This window comes from Muscardinus avellanarius (assembly GCF_963383645.1).
Source record: "Muscardinus avellanarius genome assembly, chromosome: 3".
NCBI classification, from domain to species: Eukaryota; Metazoa; Chordata; class Mammalia; order Rodentia; family Gliridae; genus Muscardinus; species Muscardinus avellanarius.
In genome coordinates this window covers 58469162-58484237 of record NC_137788.1, presented here as the reverse complement: position 1 = coordinate 58484237, position 15076 = coordinate 58469162, and the positions used below count along the sequence as shown (strand labels likewise).

The 15076-nt window shown below is 39.1% G+C and overlaps 1 protein-coding gene across 1 annotated transcript in view; it reads left to right on the top strand.

Moving 5' to 3' along the window:
• LOC308260110 (uncharacterized protein C1orf141) overlaps positions 1–13491 on the top strand; it is a gene marked incomplete at both ends in the record, with an annotated part of 34755 nt that extends 21264 nt beyond the window's left edge. The window contains 5 exons of the mRNA XM_080691439.1: positions 2766–2944; positions 8837–8906; positions 9842–9929; positions 12901–12975; positions 13081–13491. Coding sequence (XP_080547565.1) covers positions 2766–2944; positions 8837–8906; positions 9842–9929; positions 12901–12975; positions 13081–13491 — 823 coding nt within the window. The remainder of the gene's footprint in view (positions 1–2765; positions 2945–8836; positions 8907–9841; positions 9930–12900; positions 12976–13080) is intronic.
• Between the last annotated feature and the right edge of the window lie 1585 nt (positions 13492–15076).

Sequence of the window (15076 nt, the reverse complement as noted above, 5' to 3'; positions counted from 1 at the left end):
TAAAAGTCATAATTAGCAGTAGAAGAATGCAGGTTGAAGATAATATTTCTCTTTTCAAGGGAATTAACTAAAGAATTTTAAAAACTATGCATGTATGATTCTATTTTGTTTATAAATCCATTTTTCCAAGATGAAAAATGTTGTAATTATGTTGAAATTATGTTGTAATTATGTTGAAAAATGTTGAAATTATGTTTTATTTAGAAAAATTTCAGTTTTAATTAAAATCATTTTAAAATCGATTTAGCTCTAAAAATCAACAGTATTACATGTATAAGCAAATGAGATTATTAAACTCTGTTTTTAACACGCTTACTACTAGTGGAGAAAATGGTTTATTGGCTTTAATTAGAAGTGGTCTAAAAGTATTAAAATATCATTTGTGTTTGGATTTCTTTAGAGCCAGGTGAAGATTATCTAAAATCAAGATTTACTGGACCCTTTCATTATCTTAAGGATACAGCAAAGGTAGACTTAATTTGTATAATTATAATTACTTAATAGAAATTCAAATTAGCCCAAATAATTTTGTTTGCATCTATAAATTCCAAATTCAAATAAATTTTTGAATTCAAAAGCATAAGAATGTAAAGTGATTTTACCTCTGACACTCTATAAAACATTATGTATGAGGTCAACAGAAAAGATAATACATGTTTTCTTAAGATAAAACTGTGTTCATTTTTAAACATTTTATTTAAATGTATAATGGAAAAAATACATATTTAGCCAGGCGTGGTAGCTCTTGCTGAGGCTATCCTTGAACCTATGATTCTTCTGTTTCAGCCCTCAAGTTTCAGGATAACAGGCTTGAGTCACCATGCTCAGCTTAAAAAACAAGTAGTGAGACTCTTATCAACTTGGCAAGACCCTGTTTCAAAATAAAAATAAAATAGATCTGGGTGGATAACTCAGAGGTAGAATGACCCAGGGCTCAATCCCCGTATGCACAAAAATCTCCATATCCCCAAATATGCACCAAAAAGTGCATATTTTAATGTGTAGACATGACCATGTGTTTGAACATGTTATAGTTAAATCACATTACATAATTACAAAAATAGCTACTATATAGGCCGGGCATGGTGGCACATGCTTGTAATCCCCGCGCTTGGGAGGCAGAGACAGGAGGATGGCGCAGGTTCGAAGCCAGCCGCGCACGCTGGCTTAGGAGACCCTGTTTCCAAATAAAAATGTAAAAATAGGTCTGGGAGTGTAGCCCGGAGATAGAAGGGCTTCCAGGAACCCCAGTACCACCAAAAAAAAAAAAAAAAAAAAAAAAAAAAGCTAATATAAACAGGTTTAACCTGTGTTAACGTGTGTGTGTGGTTCCAGTGGTATTCCACATCTGAGCCTTTTTTATTTTTTATTTGTTTTGAAACAAGGTGTCACTAGGTTGCTGAGAGTCTCACTAAGTTTCTGAAACTGGCGGTGAACCTGCGATCCTCCTTTCTCAGCCTCTCAAGTACTGGGATAACGGGTGTGGACTGCCATGCCTGGCTGGCTATTAAGTCTTGATAATCACTGAGAAGAGGTATCATGGGCACACTGAGAAATTACTGACTAGCCTTGGAACTGACCATGCACATAGATTCTATCCATGGGACTACTAGAGAAATTAAGAAAACCACAAAGCAAAGTCACATCCCAGCCCTATTTTATTTTTTCATTTGAAGCAGGGTCTCCCTAAGTTGCTGAGAGACTTGTTAAGTTGCTGAGGCTGTCTTTGAACCGTGATCCTCCTCTTTCAGCCTTTCAAGCGAGGGGATTATAGGCATGGGCCAACACGCCTGGCTTAAAAAGATTATTAACTAAACCACTACTTCATATTTTCTCTTTTGTCCCTGGTTCCTCTTCTGGATAATTTGATAGTTACTTTTATTTGTTTCTTCTATTATTAACGTTTGTAACTTGAGATAATGTATCTATTTTTATTGTTTTCCATCATCTTTAAATAATAATTCCTAATTACCCTTTATAGAAGGAGAAAATTATAGCAGTCTTATCCTCTACTCTTACTCTCCTCCAAACCATGCCTGGCTTGGAGAAATAAACTTTTAAAAATATAAAGGTTGTTTAAGAGACAGAAGAAATAAAAGTCAGTAAAAAGTTGATAGTGTCTATCTCAGAAGAGATTTTTTGAAAATTACATAAAATATAATATTTGCAGATTTTATAAAACCAGGTAAACTGAATGTGGTGAAGCATGCTTATAATCTATAATCTTAGTATTGAGAGACTGAGACAGGAGGGTCACAGATTCATGGCCAACCTCAGCTACTTAGTGAGGCCCTTCACAACTTAGTGAAACTCTGTTTCAAAATAAAGAATACAAAATAGGGCTAGCAGTAAGCTCTGAGGTAGAATGCCCCTGGGTTTGATCCCCAGTACTGGGGGAAGGGGGGGAGGATAGATAGCTGTTAGTTTATCATAACTGTATACTCTGAATGTGAATGAATAATAAGTAAAAATTATTTATTAATACATATATGAAAGAAATAATTTCTTTCTTTTTTTTTCGGTACCGAGGATAGAACCCAGGAATTCTACCTCTGAGGTACACCCAAAGCCCTATTCTTTGTTCTTTATTTTGAAACAGGGTCTCACTGAGTTGCAAAAGGCCTCACTAATTAGCTGATGTTTTTCTGTGAACTGCAATCCTCCTGTCTCAGCCTCCTAAGTGCTGGGATTACAAGCATGTGCCACCACACCCAGCTTGAAAGAAATAATTTCTAAGACAGCTTTTCATTGTTTCCTATGTTTAGGCAGAAAATGCAGAGCCCTTTCAAAGTCAACACTTGCCACATACACAAGGATGTAGAAGATCACTGTGTTCTTCAAACGTTTCTCCTGGACTCAGCAATCAATCTAATGCTAGAAAGGAAAGAGACTCTGCTGTATTTACAGGTATACCAATTGGATGTTTATACTGAAGTAACTGGAAGTTAGTTGCACCTAAGTTTGGAACATAAGCATTTAACTGGGAATAGTGGCTCAAGTCTGTAATTCTAGTACTTGGAAGGCTGAGAAAGGAGTATCACAGGTTCAAGACCATCTCCAGCAAATTAGTGAGACCCTGTTTAGAAAAATAAAATAAAATAAAATAAAATAAAATAAAATAAAATGGGGCTGGGGTATTGCTCAGAGGTAGAATTCCCAGTAACACACACACACACACACACACACACACACACACACACACACAGAGAGAGAGAGAGAGAGAGAGAGAGAGAGAGAGAGAGAGAGAGAGAGAGAGAGAATTCTTTACCAAAGAATGTCTTGGATTGTACTGCCATAATATGCTGTTACTTAATTATCTCTTAAGACTATTACAAATATGATAATAGTCCAGATCTTTTGGTTTGGAATATAAAACCTTTTCAGTCTTGTAGTCTTCTAACTAATGAGTGATTTGATTTGTTCTGGTTTTTATACTCAAAGCATATTTCTTTATGTGACTGATCACATTTCATACTTAATAGAATTTTAGCTGCAATTAAAACAAAATCTGAAAAAAGAAAAAAATCTAATAGTAATTAGCTTAAACAGTGAAAATACTACCTTAAATAACAAAAAGTCCATCAGCAAGGCAATTCCAGGATTGATTAATTCGGGGGCTTAATGTATCATCAACTACCCAGTCCCTCCACCTTTTCTCAGTTGTCTTATAGGTAGATTGTCCTGTTAGCCTTGCTGTACAATAGAATGACTGCTATTTCAAGTAATTGTGTGGATAATATTGTCCACTGAAAAAAAGAACATTTTTTTATTTCTTTGTAAGCATGAAAAAAAAATGTTCCCCCAAAGAAGACGTTCCCTTATGTGTTATTCAGCTTTGTGTCACTGTGACATCCAGAAAAAAAAAAAAAAAAAAAAAAAAAAAAAAAAAACCCTTCAAAGAGGAAAGATAGATTTGGACTCGTGGCTTTAGAGGTTCAGCCCATGGTGGGCCAGCTCTGGTGCTTTAGACCTGCAGTGAGGCAGAACAATATGCTACAAAGGCATGGTAAAGGAGGGATGCTGAGGCTGTCTTCAAACCTGCAATCCTCCTGTCTCAGCCCCCAAGTACTGGGATAGCAAGCGTGTGCCACCATACCTGGCTTATACTTTTTTTAAAAAAGAGATCAAAGTATCAAATTATGATGATTTCTAGGAAAGCTGGAAAGAATAACTATGTGCTTATCCTGGCCAAAATGAATCATAAAAAAGGCGAGCCGGGCGTGGTGGCGCACGCTTGTAATCCCCGTGCTTGGGAGGTGGAGACAGGAGGACCGCGCAGGTTCGAAGCCAGCCGTGCTGGCTTAAGAGACCCTGTTTCCAAATAAAAAATATAAATATAGGTCTGAGAGTGTAGCCCGGAGGTAGAAGGGCTTCCAGGAACCCCAGTACCACCAAAAAAAAAAAAAAGGCAAAAAATAGAGAAGGAAAGTATATTCAATTGAAGGTGTACTGTAGGTTCTTTTATCCTAGACACAAAGAAAACCAGCTATATTATTAATATGAAGCAAAGTGAAAGACTATTCCAGATAGTGCACAATTCCATTTTCTAGGAAGAATGAGCAATACTGAAAGAACCAATGGAAGACATTCTGAAAACACTCCCACTAATCTCTCTCCCTCTCTCTCTCTCCCTCTCTCTCTCCCTCTCTCTCACACACACACACACGCACACACACACACACACTGAACTTGGGTTCCCTCAATGATGAGCTGCAGAAAGATGAGCAACTCTTCCAGTGGGATTTCTTTCCTTATAGCAGGCAGTATTTTCTGAGATTGTGAATATTACTTCAGATGTAGACTTAGGGTTAAAAACCTCCCAGTTTAGCCAGGTGTGGTGGCGCACGCTTTGTAATCCCTGTGCTTGGGAGGCTGAGACAGGAGGATCGCGCAGGTTTGAAGCCAGCCTCAGCTACTTAGTGAGGCTCTCAGCAACTTAGTGAGACCCTGTTTCAAAAAAAATATATATAAAATGGGTCTGGGAGTATAGCTTGGTGGTAGAAAGCCTCTGGGTTCCACCCCCAGTACCACCAAAAAACAAACAAACAAAAAAAACTCCCAGCTTAGAGGAGCAAGTCATGGAAAGCAGACTGACAACAGAAGAAACAGGATATGATTTCCTAGAAGCCATTTTTGGACGTGTGCCCTGAAGATAACTACAGTGCAAAAGTCCATCTATCCAATAGCCCATGGGTCATGAACCTTTTCTTTGACTAGATTTCTCCCCCAACTGAGTTGCTTACCCTAAGAGACAAGGTGAAAATATGAAACTCAGCCTGGTGTGGTGGTGCATGCCTATAATTCCAGTGTTTGGGAGGCTGAGCCAGGAAAATCACAAGTTTGAGGACAGCTTCACCAATATAGGCAGACTCTCAGCAACTCAGTGAGACCCTGTTTCAAAAGCAAAATAAAAGCCGGGCATGATGGGGCAGGCTTGTAATCCCAGCACTTGGGAGGCTGAGACAGGAGGATCTCACAGGTTCGAAGCCAGCCTCAGCTACTTAGTGAGGCTCTCAGCAACCTAGTGAGACCCTTAAAGTATGAAATAGGTCTGGGAGTATAGCCCGGAGGTAGAAAAGCCCTGGGTTCCACCCCCAGTACCACACACACACACACACACACACACACACACACACACACACAGCAAAATAAATGAATGAATAAATAAATAAATAAGGCTGGTGGTATATCTCAGAGGTAGAATGCCCCTGGATTCAACTCTTAAGTACTGAAACAAAACACTTGACATGACATCTCATATGTCAATGGACAGAGTATCTACCACCACCACAACCACTATAGAGTCCTGAAAGGTTTCACTACATATATATGTCACAGAATCACATTTCCCCATGATTTCCCATAGTTATAGCTTCTGTACTAGCCCACTCAGGTAGCTGACAAGCAGAGCTTAAAGGAAAGAAGGTTAATTGGCTCATGGCTCCTAAAGTCAGTCCTTGGCCAGCCAGCTCCCCACTAGGACACAGCAGAGGAGGCAAATGCCTGATTTAGCTCATGGTGCCTAGGAAGAGAGAGAGAGAGAGAGAGAGAGAGAGAGAGAGAGAGAGAGAGAGAGAGAGAGAGAGTGTGTGTGTCCAGGGACCAGGAACAGATTCAGTCCCTGAAGGCCATATCCCCAGCAACCCATCTCCTCCAGCCATGTCCTACCTCCAAACCTGTCTGCATTGAATCTGGGAGGACTTTTTAAATCCAAACTGTAACAATCTCTGAACAGGCAAGATGATTTTTCTAAACCCCAAATCAATTTGCTACTTTCTTGTTCTACTGAAAACCCTCCAAAGGATCTATTGCAACCAAAAAAAAAAAAAAAAGGCCTGACTTCACAGCAGGGCTGTGTGGCCCTATACGATTTGGCTTGCTACCTGTCTCTCTCGTCTCATCTAGTTCCCTTCCCTCCTCTCTCTCGCCAGCCCAGCAACATTGGCCTCTTTGTTCTTTCCGATTACAAGCTGCTCACTTGTTTCCCCTTTGTAGTAGGACATTCCCTAGGTATTTTTTGCCTGTCTGCCTTTTTCCCTTCACTCTGATTTCAGCTCAAGGATCCCTTCCTGAGAGAGGCATGCTATAGCTACCTTAAGGTGAAGTTTCATGCTTAGATTCTCCCATCAAACTTCCAAGCGTTTGAAATTATTTTAGTGTTTGCTTATTGGCTGGCTTACTTGTTTATTGACCATTTCCCCTCTCTAGAACAGAACTTTCCAAGTATACTGTGGTAACTGTTGTGCTTGGAAGGAGTTCTAGGTGTGTTAAAATAGACTCCTCAGCCCTTGGGCTGCTCTGTTGGCCCCAGGGCAGCCTTCCACGGGTAGACTCGGGTATTTATCCTAGTGCACTACATAAATAGTCATAATTGGAATGTTTATCATGATGTGAGAAAGGCTAGGAAGCACTGCAATAGAGTGTAAGCTGATGAGGACAGTAAAAAGCTGAATTTGTTGCTAATGGTGTGTGTGTCTGGGAACACTTTGGAAAGTAGAATGTTGGAGCAGCCGCCAGGCATATTTGTAAGGTTCAGCATATGACTCTTCATGCCAGATGGCAACACCTGCTTGATATCTGCTAACTGACTTCTGTCCACACCAACAATGTTTAACTCTCTGAGGTTTCTAATTGGCTAGTGCTGGCTGGATATAGTGGAGAGATTTTAAATTTTAGGAATAGCTTTCTTCCATAGAAAATCTTTTAAGGGCACATAACTGCTTGATTTGTCTTAGCCAGACAGTAGAGCCTCAACGTGTCTTGCTCAGTTTTAGCCTGTCACTCAAGAATTGCTTACTGAGAGCTAGGCATGGTGGCGCACGCTTGTAATCCCAGTATTTGGGAGGCTGAGAAGGAGGATTGCAGGTTTGTGGCCAACCTCAGCTACTTAGTGAGGCCCTTTGCAATTTAGTGAGACCCTGTTGCAAAATAAAGAGTAAAAAAATAGGTCTGAAGGTATAATTCAGAGTTAGAATGCCCCTGAGTTTAATCCCTAGTACTGTAAAAAGAAAAGAATTGCTTACTTAGTAGCTATGATAGATCAGATGCTTTTCCAAGATTGTTGTTGGGGTGTGTGTGTGTGTCTGTGAGAGAGAGGGGGGGAGGGGGAGGGAGGGAGGGGGAGAGGGAGAGGGAGAGGGAGAGGGAGGGGGGAGGGAGAGGGAGAGGGAGAGGGAGGGGGGGAGGGAGGGGGAGAGGGAGAGGGAGGGGGGGAGGGAGGGGGAGAAGCTGAGACTAAGGGATTGAACCAAGGAACATTCTATCTCTGAACTACACCCCTGGCCCTTTCTTAATTTTTTTTTTTTTTTTTTTTTTTTGTCTTGAAACGGTCTCTCTAGTTTTCTGAGAGTCTCACTAAGTTGTTGAGGCTGATCTCAAACCTTTGATTCTGTCTCAGTTTCCCAAGTACTTGAATTAAAGGTGTGCAGTACCACAATGAGTGCCATGTCATTTTAAGTTATAAAACATTTTCTTCTTTCTTTTTTCTTTTCTTTTTTTTTTTTTTGTGGTACTGGAGACTGAATTCAGAGGCATTTTACCTTTGAGCTAAACCTCCAGCCTGATTTTATTTCTTATTTGAAGCAGGGTCTCACTAGATTGATAAAAGTCTCACTACTTGCTAAGGCTGTTCTCATACCTGCAATCCTGCCGGGCGTGGTGGCGCACGCTTGTAAAACCCGCGCTTGGGAGGCAGAGACAGGAGGATCACGCAGGTTCGAAGCCAGCCCCGCGCGCTGGCTTAGGAGACCCTGTTTCCAAATAAAAATGTAAAAATAGGTCTGGGAGTGTAGCCCGGAGGTAGAAGGGCTTCCAGGAACCCCAGTACCACCAAAAAAAAAAAAAAAACAAAAACAAAAAACAAAAAAAAAAACCTGCCATCCTCCTGTCTCATCCTCCCAATGCTGGAATTACAGGAATGTGCCACCATGCCCAGCTATATAATACATTTTCTTTCTCTTTTCTTCCTTCCTTCCTCCCTTCCTTCCTTCCTTTCTTTCTTTCTTTCTTTTTCTTTCCTTCCTCCTCCTCCTCTTCCTTCTCCTTTGCCTCCTCCTCCTCCTTTTTCTTTTTCTTTTTGTGTGGAACTGTGGATTGAACCCAGGGGCATTCTACCTCTGAGCTACATCCCTAGCCCTGTTTTATTTTTATTTTCAAACAGGGTCTCAATAGATTGATGAGTCCCACTACTTGCTGAGGTTATCCTAGAACCTGTGATCCTCCTGACTCAGCCTCCAAGTATTACAAGTATTACAAGTGTGCACCACCATGCCCAGCTAAGACATTTTCTAAATTCCATAATGTATGTGTCTTTTATGAAAACCTTTTATAATTTCAGCTCAAGTTGAAAACAAAAGTAGGAAATCATCAGATTCTACCAGCCACTTAGAAGATGATACAAATAAAAGGTAATTTATTTTAATTTTAAAAAATATTTTTATTTAGCCGGGTGTGGTGGTGCACGCTTGTTATCCCCGCACTTGGGAGGCAGAGACAGGAGGATCGCATAGGTTCAAAGCCAGCCACGCTGGCTTCAGAGACCCTATTTCAAAATTAATATATATAATTTATATATAAATATATATTTATATATAATATATTTATATATAATATATTTTAATATATTTACATATAATATATTTATATATAATATGTATTTTATATATAAAAATATATTTTTTTATTCAGTTCACTGATGTTGTTAGTAGGTGGAGTTCTACCTTTTATTTTATACTAGACCGGAATGACTTTATTCTGGATTATGATGAACATTTGTTTTCATAGGGCAATCCAGTGAATGATCTAAGACTGTTCAGCTAGTTGGCATCACATCCAGACTCTGAGCAAAGTTAAATGGAGAGAAGGACATGAAAGAATGAATAGACAGCATACAACTATGTAGTAGAGACACAAATTTAATTAGACTATGACATTAATCTAAAAAAACTAGCTTTTTTTTTTTTTTTTTTTTGCAGATCTGGGGATGGAACCCAGGGGCATTCAACTTCCAAGCTATAACCCCTGCCCTATATTTTTATTCTTTATTTTGAAACAGGGTCTCACTAAGTTGCAGAGGACTTCACTAAGTAGCTGAGGCTGTCCACGAAACTTGATCCTCCAGTCTCAGTCTCCCAAATGCTGGGATTACAAGCATGTGCCACCACGCTTGGCTTAGCTTCTTTATTTTTTACATAAAGTTCTGGTTTTACTCACGAGCCACTCAACCTTTGTATAATGGAAAAAAAACTCTCCTATTAATCCAGTGTATTTTAAATCTTGTTTGGAGCAATAATGAACAGCCTCTTCAGGTTTAACTCATCTTTCTTTTTTTTTTTTTTCCAAGACAATATCAGGGACTCCATGAATTTTGTCACAATGAGCAAAAGCTGGCTGACCAAGGCCTTGGTCAGCGCTCTTGTACGGCTGCCAGGGTTGGTGGCCACAGGTCCCCCTCCAGGATGTTATGTGGCTGTGACATCTGTGTTTCATGAACTCATGGTCTATTCTCCCTGAACATGGTCAGGATCCACTTTCGACCCTCACTGGTGTGATAACCCTCGGAGTCTCTGCCATGTCCTCCATCCTCATTTTCTTTAGGCTTTCTGTCCTGAGCCAGTACCAAACCTTTGCTGTGTGTTACCTCAATCCTGCAAAACCAAGCCCCTTGGCAAGGCTGAATTCACTCTCCATGTCCTGTGTGTACCAAGAGAGAGCTGGGATGAAAACTATATCCTCTTTATGCCTAGCCATACTATTTTATTCTTTTAACAGAATTTAGGTCATCTTTTGTTGGTATGAAACTGTACTATGGGATTCTCCCAGACTCTCAACAGAGAATGTATTGAATCCCTCTTTACCTGGGATGCTTTCCTCAGCCTACATACCACACCCTCTCCCCTCCCCAAACCAACAGCCACACTTAGGACTGTCTTGCTTCCACTCATGCTTTGCTGTTTTCTCCTACAAACCAGGATGATTGAACAGTCTATGGGACAGGGCTTGGTAAAGATGTTGGCAGGGAAAAGGGGAGGTAGACAAAATCTGACAAGCTAGTTGGTTGTGGTGGCACATGCTTGTAATCCCAGCATTCGGGAGGCTGAGACAGGAGGATCACAATTCGTGGACAGCCTCAGCTACTTAGCAAGGCCCTTCGCAACTCAGTGAGACCCTGTTTCAAGAAATAAAAATAGATGAAAAATAGGGCTGGGAGTATAGTTTGAAGGTAGAATGCCCCGGGGTTCAATCACTAGTATCACATAAACAAACAAACAAACAAACAAATAAAAAAACTGACAAGCTACAGTCAGCCCTATAAACAGTTCCCTAAACTTTTTCTCATTTTCAGCAGAAAGTCTCCTCCTCTGATGAATAATTTCAGTACACAAGAAAATAAACCCACCAGAAATGATGGATTAAGTAAATATCATTCAGTAGGAAAGAGAAACTTGCTTCCCTTGTGCTTTGAGGACGAATTGAAAAATCCAAATGCCAAGATAATCAATGTTGGCTTATCAAAGCCCAGAACTCCTCAAGTGGTAATATGAATATCTCCTATTATTCAATAAACACTATGAGCTTCTAAGAAGGCTAAAGAGAACATCTGGCTTGAGAGCTATCCTGTTGGGAATCACCCATGACAGCCCTAGGGATACACTGGGACCAGGGTATTGTCACCGATCACAGCTGAGAGTTCTCAGACCTCTCAGAGCTAGACACAGCTTCTACCGCCCTCACTGGAATAATCTTCATAATCCCTACTTTTTCACATTCCTGCTTCTCTGAGTGGAAGATTTTCTTAGGTATATTTGATTGGCAGAGCCTAGGTCACGTGCCTGTGTGCTAACCCCAGAGAGGCTGGCAGAGATAGATTCTGCCTCTAAGGGCACATAGACTTGGAAAGTGGGAAATTCCTGAAGGGTTGAACAGACCAAAAACTATGCCCGATTTCTACTAATGCAACTAAATAGGTATTGTTGTTATCATCAGTGGATTAGAAAACTAGACCTTTTGTTATCCTTCCAGTTATCACAGTCATTAATATACTTTTCATACTAAGAACACTCATACAATGGTCCTAATTTCTTATTTCCTTAACTATATTTTAAAAGACAAGTAGCAATGGTTGATTGTGCAAACTAAGTACTGATACTATGCATATGTCACCAGTTTCTTTGAAGGTTTTTTTTTTTTTTTTTTTTTGTGTGTGTGTGTGTGTGTGTGTGTGTGTGTGTGTGGTGGATGGAACCCACCGCATGGAGGTTGTTGTTTTTAACTAGGGATGGAACCAAGGGACATTCTACCTCCGAGTTACACCCCCAGCCCTATTTTTATTCTATTTAAAAAAAACAACAACAAGGTCTCACTGAGTTGCAAAGGGCCTCACTAAGTAGCAAACTGCAATCCTCCTGTCTCAGCCTCCCAAATGCTGGGATTACAAGTGTGTGCCACCATGCCCTGCTGGGGTTAAATTTTTTTTTTTTTTTACCTAAGGCAAGAAGTGGGGATTATGAAAACTAAAAATAGATATGGGGTGAAATTTTTCAAAAGTAGCTCATACAAACAGATTTTACAATTACTGTGGTAAAGATGGACTATTTTTAAATTAATCTACAACTTTTACTACTTTATTGAGCACACTTATATGCTAAGTATTAATGTACAATAAGTATAACCATTAGAGAGATAATTTTTAAGTTTTTTAAATTATGTACTAAAATATCAAGACATTGCAATTATGGGTTCTAATCAGTTATTTCTCGTAAGATCTTTCACTCACCTTTTTTTTTATATTTTGTTTCTGGAGATGAAAACTTAAGAAATATCAGCCCAATGTTCCGTCCTACCAACTATCTTGTTTCTCATTGACAAGACCTCAAACATTAAAAAAAATTATTTCTTCATGCTCCACTTAATTTCTAAAAGAATTTAAAAGGCCAAAAGTTCAGATCTTATCCCTAAAATCTCTATGGAATATTAAGGAGTATGTCACATACAACTATCTTGTTTTTGTGGATTTGAAAACTATTATTTTTTATACTAAATGCTTTTATGTAGTCCTTTTTTAGAATACTTTATAATTTTGTCTTCTTGCTTAAAAATATATGTAGCTTTGTTAGCTGGGTATTGGTGGCACATGGCTACAACCAACGTACTTGAGAAGCTGAGACAGGCAATCACAGGTTCAAAGTGCCAGAAACTTAGACTGTTTCAAAATAAAATAAATAAATAAAAGGGCTGAGGGTATAGCTCAGAGTTAGAATACCCCTGGGTTCAGTCTCTAGTACCCCCTACACACACACACACACACACACACACACACACACACACACACACACATAGGTATATATATTCTTTCTTGCTTTAATAAATTTATTACTAAGCAATCTTTTCTTTAATCCACAGGAACAAAAGAACACAAACCCTACCATTTTCCATGATATAAAACATATACAAATGTTACTTTTAACAAAAAATAAGTTTTCTCCCAGCCTTTTGAAAAATGAAAAAATTTACCCATGTAAAAGAACAAATCTTGTTTTTGAAAAAAACTGTGCCATCCTCAGATCTTTACTTAATGATCAGTGTGCTACTCTTTCCAAACCCCAAAAACCTAAGTCTCCATCCGGGAGAAAAGATAAACAAGCTGTATCTTGGGAAGTGGACCAAAGAACTATAAGGGATGAATTAAAGAGGAAAATGAACAACCAGATGTTTGAAAACAAATCTTGGAGTACACTTCATAATTTCTCACAGACTTTTTCCTGCCTAACAAAAAAATTTGTGGGTTACCTTGATAAAACCGTTACTCAAGAAAAGAGTGCTAAAACTGACAAATTTGAAAGAGTGTTTTCTACAGTGAAGCCAATGAGCACTCACGACCCCAGTGCCTCACTTACCAAACCTCACTTGAAGCCTGTTAAAAATATACTCCAAGTTCATAAATTAAATGATGTAACACAACTGGATGACTTGTTAAACCTGCAAAATGATTAAATGCCTCCGGCAATATGTACACAGCAAAGCTTTGGTAACAAGAAGCATATAGCCAAATTCCAAGATGATAGAAGAAATTCTTCTCTGAATATTAGTATTCTAAATGGATGATATAAGAAAATAAGGCATAGAAGTTGGAGGTACAAATCAACAGTGGTCTGTTCAAGAGTAATAGGACACAATTAGAATATTGCCAACAAGAGAGACTAGTTCATGGCTTTCTACTATCTCAATTAGAATGATCATACATCACCATTCTTATGAGTAAGTTCTGATTCAAGATGGAAAATGGCATAGACTGACTGGAAATTTGTTGTTGGAAGCCAAATAATATTAGTAACCTTGTTCTATAATTGAATATCAAGTAAGACAAACATGCCATTAATTTAATACATGTGGAATACATAGGACAACATTTTAGAGAACCATGGGAAAAAGTATCACACTAACAATGTATGTAATTAAAAAGACTTTTAATATTTTGAGTAACTTTGTATTTGTTAGAGAGGTTGGAACTTCATTACTATACAATTTTTTAAGTGTTACTTTTTTATAAAATGTTAAATAATTTAAAAGAATAAGTTACTCTTAATAAACTAAATAATTTTGATAGAAAATCCTATAAAATATGGAACATTGAAAATATATTATTACATTGCCATCTTACTGTTTCTCATTAATTTCTCATTGCTCCTCCTCCTCCTCATCCTCGTCCTCTTCCTCCTCTCCCTCTTTTCCTCCCCTCCTCCCACTGGGGACTGAATCCAGGGGTATTTGGCTTTTGAGCTATATCCCCAGCTCTTTTCTATTTTTTATTTTTATTATTATTTTTTTTGGGGGGGGTGGTACTGGGGGTGGAACCCAGAGGCTTTTTACTTCCGGGCTATACTCCCAGACCCATTTTCTATTTTATTTGGAAACAGGGTCTCACTAAGTTGCTGAGAGCCTCACTAAGTAGCTGAGGCTGGCTTCGAACCTGCACGATCCTCCTGTCTCAGCCTCCCAAGTGCGGGGATTACAAGCATGTGCCACCACGCCCGGCTGCTCTTTTTTATTTTGAAACAGGGTCTTGCTAAGTTGCTGAGGCTGGTCTTGATCCTTCTGTCTCAGCCTCCTAAGTACTGGGATCTCAGGCGTGCACCACCACCATACCTTCCTTAGTTTTCTTTCAATGTGTCTATAATATCAGACCACAGTGAACAAGACATTTACTTTCTAGCACTTACAGGTCTGTAGTCTTAAGGTACTGCATTAAACAAGGTGAGTTTTCCTGAGCCAACTAAGCAAAACAGCATCCCATTTAAAGGGGCCTAGCCCCTTCTATCTTGACACATCATGGTCTTGGAGTTGATATAGTGATTAAGTTATATTTTAGACACTTCTAGAAGCAAAATTAACATTATTGACCAATGCTCCTCAGAGAAGCAAAAAAGTCATCATATTGAAGCAATCTCATAAGTGAAAGCAAAATGTTCCTGATAGATGCTAATTGCCTTGCCAGGGGTTGATAGGAACACCCCTGGTTAACCATAAACTTAATGATTATGCACAAAAGGTAAAGGACAGGTGAGGAAAGAACATCCAT